At 50.5% G+C, this 25,398-nt stretch overlaps 9 protein-coding genes across 10 annotated transcripts; 5 read left to right on the top strand and 4 right to left on the bottom strand.

The window, feature by feature from the left end:
• Positions 1-407: 407 nt before the first annotated feature.
• Positions 408-1,025, bottom strand: H257_07349 (hypothetical protein; the record flags this gene model as incomplete). The annotated part of the gene is made up of 3 exons (XM_009832836.1): positions 408-491; positions 556-694; positions 934-1,025. The coding sequence occupies 3 exons, from the start codon at positions 1,023-1,025 to the stop codon at positions 408-410; spliced, it is 315 nt and encodes a 104-aa protein (XP_009831138.1).
• Positions 1,026-1,629: 604 nt separating this feature from the next.
• H257_07347 (hypothetical protein) lies at positions 1,630-7,049 on the bottom strand. Its single transcript, XM_009832834.1, has 12 exons — positions 6,680-7,049; positions 6,363-6,602; positions 5,725-6,298; positions 5,317-5,627; positions 5,075-5,260; positions 4,940-5,012; positions 4,609-4,873; positions 4,363-4,516; positions 3,850-4,261; positions 3,123-3,574; positions 2,818-2,949; positions 1,630-2,753 (listed from the first exon to the last, which is right to left on the bottom strand). The coding sequence occupies exons 1-12, from the start codon at positions 7,016-7,018 to the stop codon at positions 2,652-2,654; spliced, it is 3,240 nt and encodes a 1,079-aa protein (XP_009831136.1). The 5' UTR covers positions 7,019-7,049; the 3' UTR covers positions 1,630-2,651.
• Positions 1,638-2,642, top strand: H257_07348 (hypothetical protein). The gene has a single exon (XM_009832835.1). It carries the CDS (start codon positions 1,698-1,700, stop codon positions 2,583-2,585), a length of 888 nt encoding a protein of 295 aa, XP_009831137.1. The 5' UTR covers positions 1,638-1,697; the 3' UTR covers positions 2,586-2,642.
• Positions 7,050-7,582: 533 nt separating the features above from the next.
• On the top strand, positions 7,583-12,453 carry H257_07346 (hypothetical protein). Its single transcript, XM_009832833.1, has 9 exons — positions 7,583-7,623; positions 7,687-7,725; positions 7,775-8,139; positions 8,201-8,789; positions 9,203-9,533; positions 9,951-10,208; positions 10,444-10,635; positions 10,683-11,064; positions 11,714-12,453. Exons 1-9 carry the CDS (start codon positions 7,602-7,604, stop codon positions 12,047-12,049), a joined length of 2,514 nt encoding a protein of 837 aa, XP_009831135.1. The 5' UTR covers positions 7,583-7,601; the 3' UTR covers positions 12,050-12,453.
• Positions 11,540-15,531, bottom strand: H257_07345. Of its 2 annotated transcripts, XM_009832832.1 has the most exons (15): positions 15,218-15,514; positions 14,936-15,161; positions 14,610-14,887; positions 14,396-14,552; positions 14,137-14,331; positions 13,962-14,085; positions 13,567-13,910; positions 13,437-13,505; positions 13,285-13,371; positions 13,046-13,219; positions 12,894-12,986; positions 12,745-12,846; positions 12,643-12,695; positions 12,083-12,588; positions 12,013-12,033 (listed from the first exon to the last, which is right to left on the bottom strand). In XM_009832832.1, exons 1-14 carry the CDS (start codon positions 15,346-15,348, stop codon positions 12,114-12,116), a joined length of 2,508 nt encoding a protein of 835 aa, XP_009831134.1. In that variant the 5' UTR covers positions 15,349-15,514; the 3' UTR covers positions 12,013-12,033; positions 12,083-12,113. The 2 variants fall into 2 exon arrangements, with proteins under 2 accessions (XP_009831133.1, XP_009831134.1); XM_009832831.1 differs by having other exon boundaries at positions 11,540-12,588; positions 15,218-15,531.
• A 208-nt stretch (positions 15,532-15,739) lies between these two features.
• On the top strand, positions 15,740-16,405 carry H257_07344 (hypothetical protein). The gene is made up of 4 exons (XM_009832830.1): positions 15,740-15,805; positions 15,858-15,977; positions 16,031-16,281; positions 16,334-16,405. The coding sequence occupies exons 1-4, from the start codon at positions 15,767-15,769 to the stop codon at positions 16,368-16,370; spliced, it is 447 nt and encodes a 148-aa protein (XP_009831132.1). The 5' UTR covers positions 15,740-15,766; the 3' UTR covers positions 16,371-16,405.
• Positions 16,382-18,173, bottom strand: H257_07343 (proline-tRNA ligase). Its single transcript, XM_009832829.1, has 2 exons — positions 16,966-18,173; positions 16,382-16,897 (listed from the first exon to the last, which is right to left on the bottom strand). Exons 1-2 carry the CDS (start codon positions 18,147-18,149, stop codon positions 16,414-16,416), a joined length of 1,668 nt encoding a protein of 555 aa, XP_009831131.1. The 5' UTR covers positions 18,150-18,173; the 3' UTR covers positions 16,382-16,413.
• Positions 18,174-18,403: 230 nt separating this feature from the next.
• On the top strand, positions 18,404-19,867 carry H257_07342 (TKL protein kinase). Its single transcript, XM_009832828.1, has 2 exons — positions 18,404-18,508; positions 18,563-19,867. Exons 1-2 carry the CDS (start codon positions 18,412-18,414, stop codon positions 19,843-19,845), a joined length of 1,380 nt encoding a protein of 459 aa, XP_009831130.1. The 5' UTR covers positions 18,404-18,411; the 3' UTR covers positions 19,846-19,867.
• Positions 19,868-21,292: 1,425 nt separating this feature from the next.
• H257_07341 (hypothetical protein) lies at positions 21,293-25,251 on the top strand (the record flags this gene model as incomplete). Its single annotated transcript, XM_009832827.1, has 6 exons — positions 21,293-21,885; positions 22,502-22,661; positions 22,714-22,824; positions 24,370-24,458; positions 24,726-24,954; positions 25,001-25,251. Exons 1-6 carry the CDS (start codon positions 21,424-21,426, stop codon positions 25,249-25,251), a joined length of 1,302 nt encoding a protein of 433 aa, XP_009831129.1. The 5' UTR covers positions 21,293-21,423.
• Between the last annotated feature and the right edge of the window lie 147 nt (positions 25,252-25,398).

The following is a 25,398-nucleotide window of genomic DNA, read 5'->3' as shown; positions in this document are numbered from 1 at the left end:
TCTTGGTGTAAACGCAGTCTCAGGGCCTGAATCGACCTGTGGGCTTCGCAAACGCGAATTTCATGGTTTCAAAAGAATGTTGGAAATCAAAAACCCAATCAGCCAATCGCTCACTTGACATGCAATTTTGCAGGTTAGGTATAGGTTAAGAGTGCCCGAAAACCTTTCAAATTCGATTCCAAGAATTTGGCCACTTCGTCGTTTCTAGCTTTCTTGCACCATACCAAAAAACATTGTTTGAGAAACCGTCTGGATCCACATGATGAAACTGTCATCTCGCTGAAATTAGATTGCGCGCGAAAGTTGCACGCAGCTCGGATGAAGCTACAACTATGTGTGCTCCAACAGCGCCTTCGACGACGCCGACGATGGATCATGGTTGCGTACATGACATACCACTATTCAGCCTATCTGCTGAAGACATCCAAACGCGTCTCTGTCTTGACTGGGGCCATGTGGGTGTCTGAAAAGCTCGAAGGTAACGAGGATGCCTACATCAAAACCTTTCAGCATTCCGTGGACTCGACTTCCACCTCGAAGGACGTGGCGATATACGCGGCACACGACGAGTCTTGATTTGAGCTGTTGCATCGGTGGGCCTTGAGGCTGGCTATGGTTGAGCTTCTTGAGCGCCTCGATCCACGCCTCCACTGCGCGCACGTTTCCCAACCACGACCGCTTGGTACACAAGCTCCTTGAGCCAGGAGATGTCGAGTTCGTCCGCCTTTGTGTTATCCAGACGACAAAAATTGAAGACTTTGTCATTTCTACATTTTATGGAGAAATTCTCTATTTTATGACATAAAATGTGGCATCCAGAGGAGCCCTAAAAAATAAATAAGGTCAATTTCTCATGCAAAGACAGTCCATGTGACCACTTCAACATCAATGTTCTGTCAAAACGGCGCATTTCGAAAACCGCAGCAACCACACAGCACACAGATGGGCCCTTGGACGTTGGACGAGATCGTGCAGCAGTCCACCATACGCATCACGGGACATTCGAAACGTCTCCACGAAGGCATCCTCGTTTCCTTGCAGTAACGTTTTTTCGGCAACCCACAAAGCCCCCGACAAGATGGAGACCTGCTTTGACGTCTTCAAGAGGTAGGCGGAGTAGTGGTAGACCAGGTATGAAATCAACATCATGCGACGTCGCTTGAGGCGCCGCCGACGAGCAGGATCATCATGGTCGTGAGCATCGTTTTGGCGCACAATCCAGATGAATCCAGACGGTTTCACCACCTCTTCTTTTTGTATTGCGTTTGTATATTGGACAAATTTTGTAAAATCTCATTTCGAGTTTTGGCATATTTTTATGGCGTGATATCCAGAGGAGCCCTAAAACTTTTTAATGATAAATAGCTCAGGAATGGCCTGGAATAGTCTGGCACTCATTTTCATAATAAACGAAAAAGTATTGATCGACATTTTTTGGATTGCGAAAATATTTTTGTCCGGATACGTCTCAGTGTCGGACTTGGACCCAAATAAAAAAAACCATGAATTCAAAAATAATACGTACTACTACGGAGTATTAATAGTATTATTTTTGAATTCATGGTTTTACTATAAAAATAGTAAAAGTTATGGGAGAGAGCATTCGTGCATACTAGTACAGTATATACGGATCAATATTGCACTGGCTTCCTTGATCTGCATCGATCGTGCTTCCCAAATCGAGAATTTGAGCAGTGATGAAGTACGCGACGTCTGTAACAGACTTCCAGGTCACAGGCATCCTCTGTCTAGCGATGTACTCCATTCTCGGCCTCGCGACAGCCTCCCGCATCTACCTCCATATCCGCCACAACAGCGGCACTGCTCGAGTTCTCTTCCATGTCGTGCTCCTCAAGGTCATCGTATTCAGCATGCCCAAGTCCGCGGCGTACATTTGGATGCCCACAACTGAGTCCTGGATCCTCACGTATGTCACGTCCTTGTACGCGATGCTTCTGCTCAACTTGGCGCTCTCGTACGTGTGTGTCGAATGGGCTGGCGTCGCCGCCACCGGCCAGAACATCGGCATGGGGCCACAAGCAAGTGGTCCCTGTAGCCTCCGCAACGTCGTGATCGTCGTGAACGTCAGTGTTTTCGCTTGGGCCGTGGTCACGTGCATCAGCATTGTGTCGTACCCAGACACGTCCGTAGGAGGAGATGCGTTCCGTGACAGCCCGCTCCGCTCGGGTTTGGTGGTCGTAGGCTGCACGATGTACTTGGCCACGACCATCTTGTTGATCGTGCAAGGGCTCAAGATTCGGACGCGGCTGCTGCAGTCGCAGCGGTTTGTGTCGGAGCAGGACTTTAACCGATCCATGGTCAAGCTGGTGCTGTCAGTGGGCGTGATCACGGGCACGACTTGGATTCGGCTGCTGTTCAAGGTCTTGGCGGCGTTCGGTGTGTCTGGGTTTGCAGACATGCCGCTGCTGCCGTTCGAAGTATGGTCTGAACTCGTGCCGACCGTGTTTCCCGTGCTCTGTTTGCTCTACTTGCAACGGCGGCTGCCACTTGAAGCCACTTCGCCCGACACGGGGTGTGCTACGACGACTTTGCCCCACACCACCACGTCCACTCTCAGTGTCTAGACCTCCAAAACTACCTAATTTTTCATATCTTATTTATATTCGATATAGTCTTGGTCCTTGTGTTGGTTACTCGTCGTCGGATTTCCACACCAAGTACGTTTGCATGTCCTGGAGAATCGCCTGGACGCGTCGCTTTCGGTTGTGGTGGCGCAAATGCACGCAACCTTGCTGCATACATACACACACGAAACAACCATGACGACTCCACGACCAAAACGCGACCGTTACGTACCGCGTTGAGTTTGACGCCCATGCTCACGTGCAGCACCGGTCGGCCAAACTTTGGAATGTCCTTGGCCATCGACTCAAGCAGTCCGTCCGCTAAGTCCACGGGGATGTCCACCGCCACCATATCGCATGTCCCCTATTGATAATTCAATATATAGATACTAGGAGCAATGCTTGGGTTGCAAAAAACATGCGACAGCGTCAGGTTGGAATGTATCAAGTCAACGGGTGGAATGTTTCAAATCAAGGTTGGAATGCTGTGTGTCCGTGGTTGGAATGAGTACCCATCTATCACTGTGTCGTACGTACGTCAATGTCAGCATCGGCAAAGTCGGTGGATGTAGGCAGTACACTTGTCACAGGCATCGTCGCGAGCCCGACGTGGTCGCTCTTGCCGACCATGTTCCAGTCCATCACTTCCAAGTGCACCAACGTATCCAAGCTCACAATCTTGAACTCGAACGCGGCGTTCCACACAGGACTCCGGGTCTTGCGCTTCACAGCCGTCTTGTGTTTGGACGGCAGGACCTTGTCGCCCAGCTTGAGCTTGACCTTGACAAACCCGTCCAGCGCCTTCGTAGAGCGATCCATCACAGGCAGGATGTTGGCACCCACTACAACCACATGGAACGTCCCGATGGTTTCCGACTCGTCCGGCCGCTCCAGACGAATCGCGCGCTCCAACACGTGCAGTTCATCCCGCAACTCGTCCACTTGGTCGCCATCGTCTACGTCCCCGCTGATAATGTACCGGTACACCCCTGCAATACACAGCACGTTGAGGGGGGTTGTTCAGTAAGGCAAACTTAGTTTTGCCATGCATAATAGTTTAAACGATAACTCTCCACTGGAGGTACGGAATTGGTTGCGATACGGGGGGGGTCACAGTTCATTTTATAGGGACCATCGCGCCAACTCAGGCGGGTAGACCAGTGTACACGGTATAAAATAATACTTATATATATATATTTCCAAAAATAGTAAAAAGAATGAGAAAAACATAGCAAGCGTTTCAGTCATATTTCCAACGACGTACCGTTGAGGTAGATACCCCCGCGGGGGCGTTCGCGACTGGATGTGGATTTGGTCAGCTGGTACAGGTATACGTTGCGGAGGTACTCTTGGCGAGTTTGCAAGCTCTTAATGTGGTGCAACTTAGACCTGTCGTCGGTATCGTAGATGGTCATAGTCAGCGCCAATGCATACAGCACAGCCATGAGAATTGTAAGGGAAAACAAGTGGCTGAGCCAATTCTTGGTCGGGATCGCCTCCCATTTCATATGCGCTTGATGAGTCAGCATTTCCGCGAGGACGACCGTCGCGGCGTTCACGACCACACCGCCCAAACAAATCATGTTGAAGTAGATCGTCCATCCGCCAATCGTGGCCGTCGCCACTGGAAACGGCCGCTGCATCCAAAAACACAGCTTGTACGCATCCACGCGAATCTACTCTTGCGTTAGAGTTGAGCGGGGAGTTAAGGGGGTTAGGGGGTTCGGCGGTTAGGGGATTAAGGGGTTTAGGGGGTTTCGGGGGTTAGGGGTTGTACCTGGACCAATGTAATGGCAAACGCTACGATCGCAGCTTGGGGCGACGCAGCGGCAAACCACGACACGTACCCGAATGTAATGGCAATCTGCGCATAGTCAAAAAGCACACCGTCGTATGCTTCCAATTGCACTTCGGCGTCCAGCGTTGGAGGACTAGAAGGTGACACACACCGTGGTTTCATTCGTTTGGGAGGCAAAGACACACGATGATGGAGGGGGGGAGAGGGGGAGAAGGGGGGGCGTACACGTAGGTAGATTGGAGGCGGGTAGCGTACTGGTACCGCGTACGTACGGCATGTGATATGGAGTCGACCAGTGGGCCGGCAATGTCCCGCATGGACAGGAGAAAGTTGAAGAGGAGTACCACGAGGAGGAGGTTAGCCGTCTCGGTGGCACAGGCCGCGGCGTCCAGCGATGGCAGTTTGGTACTGTTGCATCCAAACAAGTACGGCTTGAAGAACATGGAGAACAAAATCGGCCCAAAGTAGTTGAGCGTTTGAAATGTCGAGACTATTACCACAACGTTGGATGTAAACACACACACAAAAAATGAGATAAGGGACAACGTCGTCGCACATTTGACGGTGAGGGCCACGTCGTACTGGTTGGTCGTGCGATGGTTTTCCCACTCATTCAAGTACACAACGACCTGTGGTCACCCCAAGAACCGTCAAACGTCACTCGGATATAGGAAAACCAGAAGAGTCTTACCGCGTGAAACGGGGACTGCGACAAGTTGATTATAAACGCAATTGCAATGTACGAGTACACAGACATGGAATGGCTGGTCCATTGGGCTTCGACGTAATGTTGCAGGGCAAATACGCCGTAAATCAGGGCGCCGTCGATCGCAATAGCCATCCACAGCAACGTTGAGCTCTGGAGGCGCCGAATCCCCTACAAAATGGGAAATGCGTCTCGAGGTTGGGATGAACGCAATGCTGCGACTGTACTTGGGTGGACGCGGGCGCGTGTATTTCTGGCAGGTTGTTGATGGGGCTTATGCGGATCGAACCGACATATTCCGCGCGCACAGAGTTGTCAAACACGACTTCCTCCATGCCCCATATACACGCATACCAGCGCTGCTGGACTTTCCACTTGCGCAACAGTCGTGCGGCGTACAGGCAGTTGAACACGGCAAGACCCGTGTTGTAGTACACGAGGTGCGAAGCGCGCAGTACAAACTTCATGAGCGGGGCCGCAAGCCCCAATGCGACCAGGGGCACCATCTGGGCGGCATAAAACGACAGAAACGCAAAGTCTATCACGGCGTTATGAGCGTGTGTGTGAGTGTTAGGAATAACGTCCTGCTTGTCTAGTGCATATATTTTATATATATATATATACAGTGCACGTACAGAGTGCTAGTTGCTCGCCAAAGTAGTGCCGAATGAGGTCAATGGGTTGGTAGTACAGCACGCCGAGAAGATGGCGGCAATGGCCGTGGCTCCATGCGTGCCAGAAGGACGTAAGGCTGCCCCACTGATCGCACAGCATGTCCAGCGTGACTTCGTCTTCGTCGCTCGGGTCTCGAGAGTGCACGCACATGTGATGGACGAGAAAGTTGTGCTTTCGCAGCAAGTCACAGTTGAACTCGCCGTCAATCAGCCCCTTGGTGACGCGGATCTTGTCCACAATGCGAAATGGCATGTTGGCTTGGCAGCTGCTTTCGAGGTGTCGATACAGGTACTGGTACGCTGGGTGGTTGCGAAAGGGAAAGTACAAGTGCGGCGACGGATGGTAGCACGGCTGGATCGACCGGTCGGCAATGCGCTGGATGGCGTGGATGCGGCGTGACACCATCGCAGGGGACTCGTCGTCAAACAGCTGCGCCTCGTCGGCTTGGGTTTCCCCTTGAAGGAACATGCGGTTGAGTTCTCGCTCGGCGTCGTCGACGGTCCACACCGTTTCAGGTCCGTGAATGTCCCAATACTAGTCGTAAGGATGAAAGCAAGCATTAGGTATCATGGTATTGATGTAGTTGGTAGGTGGGTACCTCGCTGCCAGGATCAACTTCGGGCCAGATTGGTACGAGCAGGTTGTGGAGATCCGCTTGCTGGAACAGCAGGTCGCGACTCACTCGAATCAAACAGTAAATGTACTCTGCGTCATTGTTGGACTCCTTAGGGGGTTCCACGAGGTTTCCTTTGGTTTCAGAACTCGACGACGATGTGAACGTGACTAACGACAGACCAGGGATGGACTCGAGCCGCTGAATCACAATGTTGCGCATCAACTACAGGCACATTGCACCAATATGAGGGGTATGCCACCGGTAAACACATCATAACGGTAATGTAACGTTAGTCGTACTTCGCGAAAGTACCCCACGGGGATCGTGTCGACGTCGATGGGAGACACGGACCGGAACTTTTCCACCCAAGCTTGGATGAATTCGTTCACAGCATGAGTCTTGTTGGCTTCGCCTCCACATGTTACTTCCCGAATGATGGCTTTGGCTTGTGCAAACGAAATGCGCTCGCCCGCGACGTCAGTTAAGTCGTGCGGCGTGTTGGGAAACACCAAAGTGTAGTAGTACTCGGAGAAGCACACTTCGGAGCTATTGTGGCTGCCGTACGACGACGAGGCCAGCGCTGCTGGAATATCCAGGATCACACTGTTGCGCGTGCCGAGCTTACCGCGCGCGGCCATCTTGTTCGATCTTGAACAGTTGCGAAATTACAGTTACAAAGCGTTTGACCAATCACGGTGCAATTAACACTCAACCTGACACACCAATCACCTCAAACCCTCCGCCCAATTCATCAATCATCATCGAAGCGTCCATTACAGTACTATGCATATTCAATCAGCTATGTACAATGTACTAGTACGTCCTTGACTGCTGCTTGCAGTACTGTAGCTTACTGTTAGTGCGATAGAACTGGCGGCATTGTACCGGTACTAGCAGCCCATCGCTCTGCAGCACTGCTAGAGCTCTGTACTGCAAGCTCACTCCAGTCATCCCATGCTTTGGCAACATCCTTATGAACGCGATGTACCTAGACATGCACACAGGTCCACCATCGACCCCTAGCAAGCTGCATCCTCACTCGAGCCCATTGAGGAGTTGCCTCTCAGGGCTAGATGCCGAAGTATACATTTACCAAGTATAATACGCGAATAGATGAAATCTTCGATTTCCACGATGTCGCGAGGTATTCCTGCTGTTTGATTGGTTGATTTTCCGCTGGGCAGCACACCCACTTCACAATTCGGTGGCATCCTCCAAGTGATGAGGTCTCCAGCGCGCTCCGGTAGGTACTTCATGACCGACCCCATGGCATCATCCATCCCATACTTATGCGCGTCCATCGTAGGTGCTACTCCACGGCACAGCCGCTCGCCGGCGCCATCAGGTTTGATTCCATCCTCACCTTATCATCGTGAACGTGGTGTTACACTTAGCCTCGACGCCACACAGTGCGACACCCAAGGCGATAGGACACCGTGGAGCGAGCTTCCGTGTGCCTTCCATCGCTCTGGCGGACGACTTTTCGGACAAGTCAAGCATGCTTGGTGGCCCGCCGGCATCGTCCTCCGCCGACGCCGCGTCGGCTGCCGCCCGGTTGACGCGCAACACCATTTACGGCGTGATCAATGCAATTCTGGCCATTCCGACCATGTACGGATATGCCGCGATCATCTTTAGCCACCCGGACTTTGCCACGTTCATGCCCATCTTGACCAAACTGGTCATGCTGTCGAGCGTGGTGCACCAAATCATGTTTTGCCTGCTGAGCACACTTCCGTTTGCCATTGGTCAAGTGCAAGTACGTACCTACATTCGCTTCTTCGTTCTCCACGTGCCACGTCATCCCAGCAACGATGCAGGACGCTGGGCTTATCTTCCTCAGTGCCATCGCCACCTCAATCTGCGTCAAACTCGGACCCGAAGCAACCCTCGAAGCCAAGGTGTCCACCACCGTCGTGACCATTGGGCTCGCCACCGCCTTGCTTGGAATAACTCTAGTTGCTCTGGGCAAGTTCAAACTCGCGGGGCTCGTGTCCTACCTACCGATGCCAGTCGTCGGCGGGTACCTAGCCTACATTGGGCTCTTCTGCCTCTTCGCCGGACTGTCGCTGTGCACGGGGCTGGTTATCAACGATTTCACGTCCACATTGCAGCTCTTGACATGGAACAACATCGTGCTGTGCCTCCCCGGCGTCGTCGGCGGCTACGTGTTTCTGTTCGTGTCTCAGAAGTGCGACGACGCGTTTTCCCTCCCCGGAGTGATCGTCGGTGTCCTCTTTGCCTTTTACGTGCTTTTGTTTGGGTTTGGCTACTCGATGGCGGACGCGCGCGACGCCGGGTGGGTCGGTCAGCTCACTCCGGACGCCAACTTCTCCGACATGTTGTCGCTGTTCTCGCTCAAGGACGTGCAATGGCATGTGATGCCATCTCAAATCACCACGTGGCTCGGTACGATTCGAGATTGAGTCGTTGGCTAATTCGAGCCGTGTATTGTTGTTCGCAGTGTCGTCTGTTCGTGTCTATCGGACTTTGGTTGAGTTGTTCGAATCGACAATATCGTGACTGATACATGAATTGATTGCCCTTTTCAGTCAAACTTTGGATATATTGTTCGTGCTGATTCACCAAATCCATCCATCGATTGGTTTTGTATTGAAGTTTGTATGTAAACAACATATCGTCCCGTGTCGCAGTAGAAGTGGAATGCGTGTATTTGATTGGCTAGTGCATTCGTGTTGTGTGTTTTGATTGGTCGATCGATTGTCTCCCCCACTCGAATAATCGAGACATTGTCGTTCGTTCGTATGTGACATCGTTTGGTCGTACAGTCCTGACGGATCTACATGTACTGTATCGCATAGGCATGACGTTTGTGGTGGCATTTGGGTCGTGCTTGGATGTGGCTGCGATTGAGATGGACATGGGCCAGAAGCTCGACTTGAACCACGAGCTGGCGTCCGTGGGCTGGTCCAACGTCGTGTCGGGGCTCCTCGGCGGGTACACTGGGTCGTACATTTTTTCGCAGACGATCTTCACGTACCGGTCCAAAACCAACTCGCGCGTCGTGGGGCTCGTGGTCATTCTGAGCGAGTTTGCTCTGGTTGTCATGCCCATGGGCTTGTTGAGCTACGTCCCGCGCTTCTTCTTTGCTGCCACCCTCATCTTTATTGCCATCGATCTGATGGTTGAATGGTAAAACAAGACGATCTATCTATATATACATACTAGTGTACAGTATATATCGTGAAGGCTTTATGCACATGATGTGCACTTTACTAGTATATCGTCTAGCATCTTGAAATAGAGTACTCTTGGTATCGTATGATATCAATATAAATCATATACCACTATCATATATATAGATCACTATCGTGTGTATATCATGCATATGTATATATCACTATCATATACTTGAATTATATCGTAAGATGAAGAAGTGTATTGGTATATATATCATGCAAGAGTATGAAATATATCATATATTTATCACTGTGCTATATATCGTTTCATCGTGGTCACACACTGTACATGACAGTTCTGTTTGCATTGGATTCGAATGTGAGGATGTGTGATGAATCACGATACAAGTTGATGTGTATGTGATGTTAGGCTGGTACTGGTGTACCACAAGGTGCTCCTCCGCGAATACTTGGTGTTGTGGCTGTCGTTCATTGCGATCAATGTGGTGGATTTGGAAGGGGGCATGGTGATTGGCATTGGGTTTGCTATCATGAACTTCTTCGTCGGGTACTCGCAGGTGCGCCAAGTCCAGCGGGTGCACAAGCGCAGTGCCGCCGTGCGCAACTTTGTGTCGCGGACGATCATTGCCGAAGAGCGCGACTCGATTGTGTTTCTCGAACTTCACGGGTACGGTTGAAACTGTACCATTGGACCTTGTCCCTGCATACGTACAATCTTGTGTTGGTTTGTCCTTTCAAATTACCTTAATTGGTTTTTACATATATATATATATATATATATATGGTAAAAATAATTAATATATATATATGTATATATTTGGGAATCACATTTTTATTATTATGAAATGCTAGATCTACATTGCACATATAAACTAAACCAATACACATACAATATGGAATAGATACCTCTTCTTTGGCACGGCCGTGCACATTATGAACGACGTGAAGAAGGAGCTGCGGGTTCTCGTGCATCCTTCTCACGCCGCCGCCCTTCAACCGTACGGCGCGCTCGAACAAGGCGGCGCCGTCACCCTCGAGCATCTAGACGGCACGCCCCTCGCCCCTTCAGAATCCACCAACCGCTTGCCCACGCGGTATATCTGATTCTCCATTCCGTTGTGATTCATCTGTGACAACGTAGGTACTTGGTGCTCGACTTTAAGCGTGTGACGGGTATGGACGCGACCGCCGCGCGCAGTTGCTTTTTGATCCTCCGCGAACTGTGCGCGAGCCACCGCATTGAGATTCTGTACGCGAATGTCCTCCCAGAGATCCAGACGCTGTTGCTCAACAACGAAATCGCTGACGAGAGCAACTTTCACCGCAACGGAGACGCCGCCGTCGAGCGCTGCGAAACGGACATCGTGCTCAATTCACGCAACAATTCCTTCTTTCGGCCGAACGAGACGTTGCCGCTACTGTTGAATCGATTTGTGGGACGACCAGACGACAGCGAGTTCTTCAACCCGTTGGCCGAATATTTCACCAAAGTCGTCGTCAGCCACGACCACTCGTTTTACAAGGTTCGTACAGCACACATATATATATCAATTTTTAGTTGTTTCAATATCGAAGGAATGTTTGTTGCGTCGTATACTGTATATATATATCATTATCTAGTTTCGCCAAAAATCCATTTATTTGAGCAGGTTTAGTGACTTTGCTTTTTTTCAATTCAAAGAAGACAATTCGTTGAATTGAAAATAAAGGTACAAGATGAAGAATTTTCTCATTGATTTTGTTAAAATTACAATACAATAATGGATCAATTTTGTTATTGTGGATTCGATACGAATTTCCAGACCCCGTCGATCGGATCGATTAATCTCGCCCCCACGCGATTGGCTAATCCATTTTTGAGTGAATTTGATTGGCTCTTGCAGAATGGACAAGTATATTCAACCAATCAGAACTCCGCCGTGATTGAAAATTGATTCGACAAACCAGGCGAATTTTGGAAGTTTATAGCGAATCCACAATATTTTATTTTCTGGTGACAAAAAAGTCAACTTTGTGGTGACGCTGTATTATTTCATATATCATTTCTTTCCTGATTGGGGAAAACATCAACTTTGTATATATCATTTGCTGTTTACGAAATACAGCAACTTTAGACGTCGTACGTATATCGTTTGTTGGTCGAAACGAGTCGAATGTTACTTTCTTGCCTAGATTTCGGATGCTTCGGGGGCGTTCTACATCTTGGCCGGGGGCGGCGTGGACTTGTACATGAACAAAGATGGCAGCGTCGATCACGGCGAGAGCTCGTCGATTACGATGCTGGAAAAGGTTTGTGTGGGGGGAATGTTTGGCGAAGTGGACTTCTTCCTCGACCAGCCGCGCCACATGACGGCACGGTCCAACGTCGACTCGACCGTGTACTGCTTGACCCGGGACGAGTACATGCGCATGAAGGCGCAGCAGCCGATGCTCTGGAACGAACTCCGCGACTTGATCATGCGATCCATGGCGCTTACAATCGGCAACAACAACTGGCTGGCCATGTAAAACGAACGGGTTAAATAAACGGTCTACTAGTACCTAGTTGCCAGTACTTGAGTCCAAATAAGTACTAGTGCAGTTGGGACTCGAGTTCAAGCTCAAACACATGCGCTTTCAGCGCCGCGATTTCCTGGGCGGCGGACGTCGTGTTGAGGCGCAACTGGTCCTCCAACACGCGAATCTTGACCCGCAGGACGTCCTCGGTCTTGTCGTTGTCGTCGTGGTCGGTGGATGGAACTGACATGCGGGCCGCGGCAACGGGAGAGGATGGCTCCGTATTGGTGCTAGCGTCTGTCGTTTCTGGCTGTGGGGGGGCAACGCTGGTCAGTGTATCGCATTGATTGGGCTGTGGGCGTAGTCGCCGAGTCGACGGGGGAGTCGTGATGACATTGGGGGATTTGAGACGGCGAGGGGGGGTGGTCGATGTTAACGGTTGCAGCGCTCGTGACGATGTAGAAAAGGTAGACTTGCCGGCTGCCAGTGGTTCGAGGTTAGCCTTGGACAAAGCGTGCGGCTGCTCTTGCATGGACGACGCGGACCGTAGCCTAATGACAAATTGGAGCTCCTTGCAATGATATTTTACTGCAAATGTGACGAACGTGAGTTGCTCCTTCAGGTAGGAGTTTTCAAGCCGTAGTCGAAAGATTTCCGCCTACCCAACCAACGCCCTTGTAAGTTAAAAATAATTAAGTCCAACGTACGTGGACATTTGGCCCCACGGAGCTGGCTTTGGCCTCTGCGAGTTTGGATTCGACGAGATTTTCGAGCTTCCCGATCACTGTTTCCTGTGTCGCTATGGTTTGCTACAGACATCGGTTAGTACGATCGACCAGCGAACGGACAAACGAACCTTGTAGACTGCGAGTTTTTGCATTTCAGCGTTGGCCTTTTGAATAAAGTTGGCTTGGCTCAAGTGAGCCGCCTCCAGGGCTTTGTACTGTATCTAATCAAAGGTTGTGGTCGTGTCTGTATGTCATTACAAAGGAGATTATAACACCGGACCTTGGTTTCAAGGAGTTCAGCCTCGAAATTCCGGGCTTCGAGCAGCTTTTTGGACAGTTGTGCGTGGGACGCTTCCAGTGTGTTGTGTTTGCTCTGAAGTTTAGTGTAGTGTTGGGCAAGTACGGGGAAGCTGGTGGTGCTCACGCCATGGCCATCGAGGCAAAGTCGAATTTCCTGGTGTAATTAAAGTGTTATGGATCGTTATAAACATGTTTCAAAACATGTCTGGTAGAACGTACCTCTTGCTGTCGTTGTTCGAGCACTTCGTAGTTGTGCAGTTTCAATTGAAGCGCTTGAATTAGCTGGTCCTTGCGTTGGACGTTTTTCTGTCAACGTGTCAGGCAGGGTGATGCCCTCACAACAGCCATCATCTGGCTACTTAGCAACGTACCCGCAAGTCGACAATTTCCACACCACAAGATTTGATGGCATTGGTTCGCTTGTCCATTTCCATTTGCATCTACCAAGAGCGTCATGTACGACAGAGTGGCTTTCATGGTGGTACATAGGCCACCCCTTACCTTGTCCATAAAGGCTTGTTTGGCAGCGATTTCAGCCACGAGTCCTTGCAGTTGCGCCTGCCAATTGCCCACGGCAGGATCGTCTTGCTTTTTGGAAGGCAATTGGGTTTGGTCGTTGCTGTCTGACGCGGTATCCCGACACTGGTACATAGCAGCAATCATCCCGACGATTCCGCCCGTGTCCACCACCGTGGAGATCGGGTGTCGGTTAAGACCGCGAGCGATCGCAGCCATCCATTGTGGGACTGTCCGTGATTGGTTGGTGGCTTGCAGCCGGTTCGTACAAACCACACGTTGTTTCCGGAAATCCTGCCACGATGCGCCTTCCCACCACCGAAGCATCCCTACCCACCACTTAACCCCTTTCACGTCGTCGATAGAATTTCTCCTCGTACCATGCAGAGGCATTTCCCACGGAGCGTCCGACATCCGCATCAAAATCGATGGCCACGGAACACTAGACCCTTGTCGTGACGGCACAGCGAGCGTGGTCACTGCGCTGCTCCCCACGCAAACGTACTACAACCAAACAATCACAAAATATATTGAGGTGAAGATATTAGTGATTACCGTGGACGTGGCTTTGGGGGCATATAGGGCGACCTGAATAAAGAACGCGTTTGGAACAATTGAAAAGTCAAACAGCGCGGGATATCGCCATCCAAACATGGTGCTGTCCCCGTGGCCGCCGGGGGTGACCCTGCAATTGTTGGTGCTCTCGTTCGCTTTTGCAAAGTCAGCATGGCAACGAATGGTTGGGAACGGCTAGGGTAGGGTATTTATATTTGCGGTTGTAAGGTCAAGGCATGAAAAGGAATGGAATATCCACCAGGGGGGACTCGACCAAGAGCGGCACCGACGTCGTTGCCGAGGGAACGATCTGAACGACTGCGATCGTTTGTTCGTGCTTCAAACTCCCGTGGGTAGCTGGCATAGCGTCGATGGTCAACTCGAGGCGATGCCACAGCGTCGACATTGCAGCGTCCCTGTGTATAGCACCATCAAACATACTCACGAAATCATATATACAGTGTAGAATGTACCGCCGTTGTCGAAACATCGTGACGAAGATCTCCGCCTGCTCGGTGGTGGTGGTTTGACTTTGTCGAGGGAAGGCTAGAGTCATGGACAACTCAGCTCCAGGTCGAAAGCCGTCGAGAGGTAGCGAAGCAAACGCCAAGAGGATGTCGTCGCCTTGGTTGTTGGCACTTGGGCGCTGGATAAGGTCCAGTCGGACGCCCCACCCCCCTCCCGCCCCATCCGCGCTGGCATGCGGGGGAATATTGACGACAAGCAATTCGTTGAACGTTGGATCGAAACTCTACCAGAACAATTGTGATGCACGCATGACAAGCCCTGTGGGACGCACAGAGTCGACGATTCGAGAGCTGGCAAATTGAGTGTACGCCATCGAGTACACGTGCTTTTCGCCGTGGGGACAGCTCCAAAACTCGCTCGCATTGGACGGTTCCAGCACCCGCCCAACCCGACACACCACAAAGGACGTCGGTGGCGCTGCCACGAGGGTCTGCAGGTTACGACCGTAATGCACACATGTGTACAATGTATCGCTGGATGCCGATGCTGTGAACGGTCTACGGCATTCATTTGCTAGGGGGTAAAACACAATGTCGAGACAGCACACTCAGACCTGGCGTTGGGCTTGGTGTCGCGAGGTGTGTCGCAGTAGTCGGGCTGGAATATGTCTCCATCACTCGGCGAAGCCACCGTTGTGTTCAAGAACGGGTGTATGGAGGGCGAAGGGGGCTGCGGATTTTCCATCTACTGCATGGCGGAGCCCTAGCGGGCGGCAAACTGTGAAACGGCGATGTAACCGCGTGTAACCGTCCTTGCTTTGACTTGGTATTGTCGACAGAACGCAATCCGGAAGCATGATACCTCCTCGTGTTCCTAACGTTAGCGACAACAATATACAATGGTAGAAGGCAGCCTTTAAAACGAGCGATGCATCAGCTGAACAATGACTGGTAGTTTGCCATGGTCAACATACTGTGGACGAAACCGTTGTTCGGGTTCAACGGCAACCTAAGGTAATTTTGACGTCGCCCCCTGGGTATAGTGACTACGAGGTTTCATTGTCGACAGTCTAAAGTAAGAGTGATAGCTTAGATGTTTTTAAACCAAGGGAGGTACCATTGCCGTCGTACGAAGCCAACTGGAGGCCAAATTTCAATTCGCCATGCCCCGTCGCAACTTGTCTGAATTCCCAGGACGCCAAGTATGTATAACTTGCGGGCGAATATTGTCAGTTCACTTGGGTTGTGCCACAGGAGCCGTCGTCGATGACAGTTGAAGAAGCCCCGACGCAGGTGAATTCTGAAGGTGTGGAACTCGTAGAACACAGTTCGCACGAGTCGACGTCGATCACAACACCACCTCCGCCTCCCCAGGTAGTAATGTTGTCCACACTTCTCCACACCAATGCAACATCACCCAAATGTAGGCTACTGAGGGCACCGCTCCGCCGCAATCTTCTCTTTCACCTGACGAAGTGTATGCCCGCGCTTTGGATCAGCAGCTCAACCGCCCTCCTGGACTGGTCATGGCGCAGCCAGTGCTCCAAGTCCCATTCAACTGCGGGTCGTGCGGCACCACCCACGATGTCCAGCGAGCAGCACCAGGCTCTCAATTTCAATGCACAGTCTGCGGGGTGATGAACTTACTGCCAGCCGCCGCCCATACCCAATTCGTCATGTAACTTCAGTTGCTTCCTTAGACAAATCCTAACTTGTACCTTGGGTTGTAGGGTTGAGCCCACGCCATTCCTTTGCAACTTGCAGTAATAACAAAAATCAACACAAACTTCTATTATTCTCAATGGACTTTTTACTGTGTCTGTTGGATGTGCGCCTGGACATTGTCCACTAGCACGTGGTTCATTTGCATGGTCGGTCGATGCAACACTTCGACCAGCCCTTCCGAGGCGAAGCGTTTGCCCACCACAACGCGCCACGTGTAGCCAATCAGCTCGGCCTCGGTCAACTTCAACCCGGGCCGTTCGCCCCACCGGTCGTCCAGCACTACATCGTCAGGCCACACTGTCGCGAGGGTACCCGCAATGGCCTTCGCAGCGACTGCCACGTCATCGTCCTCCTTTTTGGCCAGCCCCACGACCACCGCACGATACGGCACGATCGCCTGTGGCCACACGATGCCGTGGGTGTCGTGCAGACTTTCGACCGTCGCGGCCAAGAGCCGCGTGACACCCATGCCATAACATCCCATTTCCATGGGTTGCACCTTGTTGGACGCATCGACGTAGTTGGCTTTTAAGATCTTGGAGTACTTGTCGCCCAAGTAAAACACATGCCTACCCCACAAATGTCAAAATCAGTGATAGGGACACCAATAGTGTGGATCATAACGCAGGCGGCGTACCCGACTTCAATACCGCGCTTCTCCACTAACGTTCCGTTTGAGCAGCTAGGGCACCCATCGTGTTCTTTGGCCTGGCGGAACTCTCCGACGATGGCGTCGGTAGGAAGGCCATCAACCGATACCGCCGAGTCGACAAAATATTGCACTGGTCGCGAGGCAATGTCCCCACAGATGGCGGGCAGCGGTGTCAGGGTGTCGACATCTACTCCGTGTGGCTTCAGCGACAGAACGTTCACATGTCGCCCTGCCGGAGACAGCACAGCCAGGACTTTTTTGGTCGAGTCTGCGGCGGTCGCTTGGAAGTACGTGACTGCAACGTCGTCGTTGTCGTGGGCAAGCACGTCCGCCAGAGTGGTGGGCGTCGAGCCGCCGCCGCCGACGACCCCGCGGGCCTTTTCGACGTTGGCGGCGTAGTCACAGGTCCCGCAGGACAAAATCGCGTCTTCGCCAAACCCTGATAACACGTGAAACTCGTGCGAGAGGCTGCCGCCAATGTTGCCAGTGTCCGCCTCCACTTGGACGATGGGAACGTCCAGTTCGCTCAGGATGGCGTGGTAGGCTTGTACCATGAGGTTGTACGTGACCTCCGCCCCATGTCGGTCCACGTCGAACGTGTAGGCATCCTTCATGATGAACTCCTTGGCACGGAGCAGGCCAAAACGAGGCCGAATCTCGTCGCGGAACTTCCGGCCGATTTGGTACAATCGAAGGGGGAGTGCCTTGGGGGACGTGACGGTGGACGCTACGAGGGACGTAAATACTTCTTCGTGGGTCGGCCCGAGGCAGTGCGCGACGTCGCGGCGGTCGTGGACACGGAACAGCTCTGGCCCGCTCGAGTCCCATCGCCCAGTCTCCTTCCACAGGTCACTGTGGAGAAGGTTCGGCATGCTCAACTTGGAGCACCCGATGGCATGCATGTGGGTATCGATGATCGCTTCCAACTTGGCCAGCGACCGAAGGGCAAGGGGTAGCATCATGTAGATGCCGTTCGATGATTTGCGCATAAAGCCCGCGCGAAGGAGCAGTTGGTGGCTTGGAATGGCAGCATCTGCCGGCACTTCTCGAGTGGTCGGGATGAAGATGGAGCTTCGCAACGCATACGACTTGGTCGTTGACGACAGCTGACGATTCGAATGTGTTGACAAGGCAAGCCGCCGCGGTGCTACAACCAACGACCGCCACATTTTAGACGACCACCAATATGTGAGTCAAATGGTATTTGGAAAGAAACCATTATCCGGAAGAGACCTCATTCGTAGTGGTGGTTATAAATCAAATATATAAGCATAATGATACATTCTTTTATTAAGGTTCAATTCATATCGTACATTTATCATCTTTGTGTTTGGTTAAAAGGTTTACATTGCGTACGAAATGCATGCTAGATATAGTGAATGTTAGCCAATTGGAAACCAGCCACTCCACCGTGTTCAGACAAAAATCTCCATGAATCATCACATCATGTCCTCCGTGAGAAGGACATTGATACAGCAGCTTCCACAGCCACCGCTTCCTCCGTCCACCATGCGACACATAGAGCCAGGTATGCCCCCTCTTTCATCCACACGGCCGTTTTCACATCTTATGTCTCTCTCAGACGACATCGTCATCTCGGTCGGCGTCTTGGTCGGCCTAGCCAAGCTCGTCATCGTGTTTTGGCGCCTTGTGTCCATGTCACGATCGGTGTACGCAGCACGAAAAGAACAACACATGCAACTTCTCAGGAAGGCATTCACCCTCGCAGAGCACCCTCACGACGATTCCAGCGAGGTGTTCAAACAACGAAACAACAACGATGACGATGCATCGTACAGCTCGACGTTGGACAAGATGCCAGACGCTCTGCGTGTCCCCAGCGCGTCGTTTCCCGAGCCACCACGACACGACGAGCGCAGTGATCTACTGCCATGTCATCCGTATGCATCGTCGTATCAACGAAGGTCGTCCGCCATGAACGAATCCATGTCGTACTTCGTCGCACTCGGTGAAAAGTTTGAGATGAAGGGACTGCGGCCATTCCGCATTGACGACTCGCTCCTGCACGCAGACGAGCTCGTAGCCAAAGGCGCATACGGCGAAGTGTGGCGCGGGCGTTACCTCGGCGCCGTCGTCGCCATCAAGACGCTCGTGTCCACCCATCCGCAAACGATCGACCACATCACAGTGTTTGTAAATGAGATCCAGCTCATGGTGGAACTGCATCATCCGTGCATCTGCCGAGTGCTGGGCGCGTCGTGGCTGCCGTCAGGCGACATCCAGATGGTAATGGAGTTCCTCGTTCGCGGGGATCTCACTTCGCATCTTGCCAAGACGACGCCAAGTAGTTGCGGCTGGGACGACATGGTCCTTCTAGCGTTGGACATTGCCGACGGGTTGACGTATGTGCACCACCGGCATGTGATCCATCGCGACCTCAAGAGCCGCAATGTGCTGCTATGTGACAGAGTTACAGACGAAGGACGAAGGGTCGGGGCCAAACTGACAGACTTTGGGCTGTCTAGAACTGTGAAAGACTACAACACGTCGCTGAGCTGCGGCGTCGGCACGTATCGGTGGATGGCGCCCGAGCTCTTCCTCGGCAGTCGGTACACGTCAGCCGTGGACGTGTACTCGTTCGGGATGATTCTGTCGGAACTGGACTCGCACCAAGTGCCGTTTCGGAACCTGCGAACGGACGACGGCCACATCCTGCACGAGATGGGCATCATGGACAAGGTGCGCCTCGGACTACTAAGGCCGGCGTTTTCGGCTTCATGTCCGGAATGGATTGCAACGCTCGGGATGCAATGTGTCGACATGGAGCCGTCGAGACGACCAACTGCAGAGCAAGTCAAAGCGACGCTGCAAACGATGTTGATAGACTCGTCGTTGTTTGAATAGTAAATGATGTCACATATGGAGACGTTCGAGTTGGACGAACATGAACATGCGTTCAAGTAAGAGGCTAGGGGATGAGAAATTGGGTTCACGCTGTATGATGGGGGGGTGAGGACCGGAAGTAGAATTTGTAGAGTTGAGAATATCGGAACCCATACTTGGTACGAATGGTCGCGGGGGGGGGGGCTGGCAGGGAAGTACGTAGTATGTCAGTCTGCCTACGCTCTATCTGTAGATGCTCTTCTTTGGCATTTGTGCATTCAGTGGCGCGCACAGTACAAGAGAAACAAATCGGTACCACCCCTTCATCACGAACGGAACACTGGTAGATGCCACCCAATGTGCATACTGTAACAGCGCTCATTCAGTAGAGCCCTTTTAATCATGCGGGAGCTACAGTACTCATCGGAACAATAGTCGTCTTGAGGGGCAATGCGACAGCGATCAAGAGCTTATGCAATGCCGTAAACGAAGGTACGTTAAACTTTAAGAGACTGAAAGGGCAGAGACCAGGCTGAGAACGAAGGAGTAGAAAGGAGAGTAGAAGATAGAAAGACCAGGAAGCATGAATAATACTACGTAGTATATTATTATATATTTTTGATGCTTCCTGGTCTTTCTATCTTCTACCCTATACTAGAATTAATTGTACGAATTGCAATATATTATTATTATAATGTATTGCAATTCGTACAATTAATATACGAGCTAAAAAGTACGGCACGTAGTATTGTTTCTACATGTATGAACCACCCAATCTGGTACAAGTACGAAGATTTGTATCTACCGGAACAGTACATGTACAACACTTCTATCAAGACTCTAATTGCTGTACTTAAATTTTGTATATATATTGGTGGCATATATGCATCAGTTTGATCGATACTACTCTGGAGTAGTGTATATCAACCAGTTATTAATACTAAGTTACTCGCTGGTTAACGGTCGTTAAGCACTGGCGACACAACCCCGGGAAGAGGCATTACATGTAGACACAAGTGCTTTACAGCTGTAGCCCGGAGTACCTTTTATCCGTTGAGCGATAATCTTAACCAACTGAGGTATCTAAACGTTTGAATTATACCTAAGCACAAGGGTTTTGGGGTTTCAGACGTTACAGGGCCAAAGGCGTACGAAGCTGAAATGGTGAGCAGTATTGTAATATACTACGCGACATGTGAGTAGCTTGAAGTTGTAGATACTGGGGATCCGCAGTTGTGGATTCTTGAAATGATATGTCGTAGGTTCATTGTCTCTCGCAAACCACTGAGATAATGTTGATCCTGAGGATTTAGTTATATGCTTACATCTCGGGGGTAACGTAGATTTCCAATTTAAGAGACATCGGACAATTTAAGAGACTTCGTGTTCAGCCAATCATACTCCAGTATTTTTTGGCGGCATTTCCCCCATAAATTGATAAGCTACTCAATCATCAGTTTTGATTTCGCGCCTCCATGGTCCCTCGACCACGCAGGAGATACACACAAGCATGAGCTTGAACGAGCAGTTCATGCAGTGCTTGATGGCCAGATAGGTACCATTGTGGCTGAACACACGACGATTCCGTACAAGACATTGATGAAAGCCGTGCGCGAAACGAAGGCGGGGACCTTCAAAGTGCCATTTCGCAGAGGCCCGAAACCATGCCTGCCACAATCATGCGAGACGGACCTGGTTGCGTGGATTGGAGCCATGCAGCAAGACGGGTACCCTGTCGATCGCCAAGACATCCTCGTCAACGCCAACCAGCTTGTCCGTCGGCTTGACGCGTCGTTAGCAGTCGGTGCCGGTTGGTTCAAGCGATTTCGTGAGCGCCACCCCCAATTGAAGAACCGCGTCGCGCAGGTGATCTCCCACGCAAGAAATGCAGTCACCATGGAGGGTGTGAACATGTTGTTCGATTCGATGTCCGATGCCATCACGAACCACGCCTTGACCCCCGACCATATCTTTAATATGGACGAAACGGCGTTTGCTTCCCGGAAGAAGTCCAAGTCGGTGGTCGCCTTGAAGGGATCTCAGAATGTATGGGCCAAAACGGTAGCAACGAACTTCCATTTGTCTATTGTGGCCTGTTCCAGTGCGTCTGGGGTTGTATTGCCACCATCATTTGTATTTCCTGGTGAAACGGTTGAAAAGATATTAAGTTCTGAATGCGATGTCCCTAATGCTACTGTGTCAACTTCACCAAAGGGTTTCATGAATGAGAATTTGTTTGAAGAGTGGTTGCGACATGTTTCTACTTTTTTGGACAAAACAGTTAATCGTCCTGTGTTGCTGATTTTTGATGTCCTTGCTTCGCATTATTCCTCGGACATTTTAGCATTGTGTACTTCACTTCAAATTGTACTACTTTGCCTTCCCGCGAATGCAACGCATTTATTTCAACCCCTGGATGTATCTGTGTTTGGCCCTTACAAGTGTTCAATTCGTAAAGCTATCTTTGAAGCAATGGTCCAAGACGGTACGGTATATTTTGCAAATATAATTAACTTAAAGCAGAGGATGTATCATGTAAACGATAGAAACTGGAGAATTTCATTCCATTTCAAAGGCAGCGGCCTTGCGAATCGCCTCGACATCCTGGACGCAAAGTGTGTTGCCTGCAAACGTCATCAGCGGTTATCGTGCTACCGGATTGTGGCCCCTATCACAGGAGCAAATGATCAAGCGATACAACCTTTTCAAAAACTGTGGCGTACCCAAGTCATTCGTGGAAGCCCTATGGATCGAACGTCAGATCGTCGTTCGAAGTGAAGCACTGTACCTTCCAACCAAGGCCAAGAAGAAGTCAACAAGAAAACGCATTGATGTTGGTTGGTGATTGCTATTTTTCCCTATATGATTGTCACGGGTCATGAACTGTAGGTGGGCGAATTCTTACCTTGGCGTTGCTGCACAACATGGACAAGACAAAAGCGGAACGCCAGGAAGCCGCGAAACGAAAGAAGGCCCTGTTGGTCAAGAGGGGCAATCGAGGTACGAAGATCGTTATGTCGCCTCTCGCAAGGAAGTGGGCCGCCTTGGCCGCCAAGTTTAGCCTTGCGCCTTTGCCTAACGTTAATGGAGCGACCACTCGTAGTGTTAGCAATGTGGAGATTGTTGTGTAATCTACTGGTGATGGGTATTCAGTACTGATAGTGAATTGTGGCATACCTCGCCTGGTTGCGAAGATGTGCGCTCTTGAACTTCTATGGGATGAACTGACCGTGTATCCATCGAACTATTAGTCCTATAATTTGATAACCTGTATGAAGTGTGAATTTACCTCTTGAGAATCCATACCCTAACCACAAAATTAATATGCAATGGACCATACAAATTCGAAGCCTAAAATATGTCTCTTAAAATGTCCCTCAATTAAAGAGGTGTTTTGCTTGGAAAATGAGACTTCAGTACATCAAGGATACCTTCAAAATCGATGTTTCAATCCACTATCAAATGACTCGCCTTTCCACTTCATGTATCAACTTTCAGGGGTTGAATCCCATTCGTCAGCGCTGAGTTGCTTCCATTTCAAGACGGCGCCTCCAAAATATGTCTCTTAAATTGGAAATCTACGTTAACGTTAGGACGGAGTCCCAGGTTACAGGGCTACCGTCAAGAAAGTGTATCGGGATGGCATAATTCCCTCATTCACAGACAATGTTTCGGGAGGCTGCGGGAAATCGCAAAAAATATTTTGGCCTGGGCAAAACCTGTAAAATTAAGGTTTTAAATTATATTTATTAATAGTTGTTAGGTTAACTTTCAAACGAAAATAGAATACTTTTTGGTAAAATATAAACAGGTGTTTACATTTTGAAACTGACACAATGGATACCCTTTCGTGGCCAATTTGACTCCATAAAATCGGAAGGATTTGGACAATTGTAAGGTACTGTAAGATTTTTGAAGGTCATGCTGTACTATTATACTGTACTAGTACTATGGAAGTTTCATTTTGCAACATGAAAACTGTGCTGTTTACATTCGTAAACCATTTTATATTCATTTAAAATTAAGTCGTGTCCAAGTTTTTCATTCACAATTACTGTAACGTTACATTACGTTTTGCGGGTTTTGCCCTAGCGAAACTGATTTTCCCGCATCATCACCCGTCTCAATCGGAAAATTCTTTCGCAGCTAACAAAATCTGATGACTTGGCGCAAACTCGGACAGGCCAGGTTGAAGTTGAGAGTAGTCCTTGTTGCCATATTTTCAAATCTTGAGGGGTTTAATTCAAGCCAGCTTTGCCATTTCAATCATTCTAGAGCCGCTTTCATCTATTTGAGCACATTTTACAAGTACTCATGTAGTGTCGTCGCATCGACAGTTATTTCTTTTGCGTACTACAATTGTGCTGTCGCAACGCATTTTAACTCAGGCAGGCACAATGCCCGTGATATGGAGGTGTATGCTGGCCACTGTGACGACCATCGTCAACGCCTTCCCTCCCCCATTGTGCTGGATTGGCACTGCATCAACGAAACCACTTGCGAACGATTTCATGATGTTCAGAAGTCCTTGCGACTGCCCCGTAGCTGTGGACCTGCGTCAAAACTGCAGTTCCAATGTCCTATTCCTCCCCAACCAGTCCTGTGCTATCGACTGGGTAGTCGTGCTCACCACGGTATCCCAAATCCCCACATAAGCCACGTCCAGACTCTTCGTTTGTCGTGACCCTACGTGTATCAGCTCAGTCGATAGCATTGCTGTCAACAACACTCGAGCTAGTAGCAACAGTAGCTCCGTTGCTCTGTCATTTTTCAAACCATCGTGCAATTGCCATCTCCAGGCGTCTTCACCATACTCATCAACACCGCGCTGCCAGCCAAGATCAATGTCATGTATGTCGACACAGTCGTCGTGACTACGAACAACAACCCCACCAATTTAGGCGCGGCCTTCTTACCCCCCCACGCTCATAGTTACGCTCTCTTCCTTGGGGAGCGTGGTGGCACTTGCCGGAATGATGGTCCTTGACATGCATTACCGCCGGGGTAGTCACGCTCGACAATGTGTGATGATGCTGCGGTTCCGTCCGCAAAGATCTTCGACGGCAGGGGGAGTGTCACATGTGGAACTGTCCAAGTCGTTCCACGGGCGCAAAACCGATACCTACCACGGTAGCGACACGACCACAAGTCAGATTGCACGTTGGGCATTCACCAGGGACTACCAATTCGGTTGACAACGAGTACATCATCCATTCCCCCCAGAGCCACCAAACCTCCACATGCACTGGGTACGACCAACAAAGCGATTGCAGTGAAAGCGTCGCCACGGCTTCAGTCTTCACTGCCCTTGGCACTGGACGGGAAACGAACTCAACCCACTGGCGGGACAGCAGCTCCACGTACAACGCGTCAGTTATCAGGGGGGGCTCGAGTGACCATGCTTTCGGACTCTTCACTCGACCCTGAAGGCTCGGGTCGTGGTCGAAACTACAACAACCCTCAGCTATAAATCCCCCCTCGATTCGTCATACGTAAGACACACTATAACTTATCGATATCCACGTTCATAAAAGATGTGCGAGAAAACGCGTTGCCACATGCATGCCCCCACGT

This window comes from Aphanomyces astaci (genome assembly GCF_000520075.1).
Source record: "Aphanomyces astaci strain APO3 unplaced genomic scaffold supercont1.15, whole genome shotgun sequence".
Lineage (NCBI taxonomy): Eukaryota > Oomycota > Saprolegniomycetes > Saprolegniales > Verrucalvaceae > Aphanomyces > Aphanomyces astaci.
This window is presented reverse-complemented; position numbering and strand designations above follow the sequence as displayed.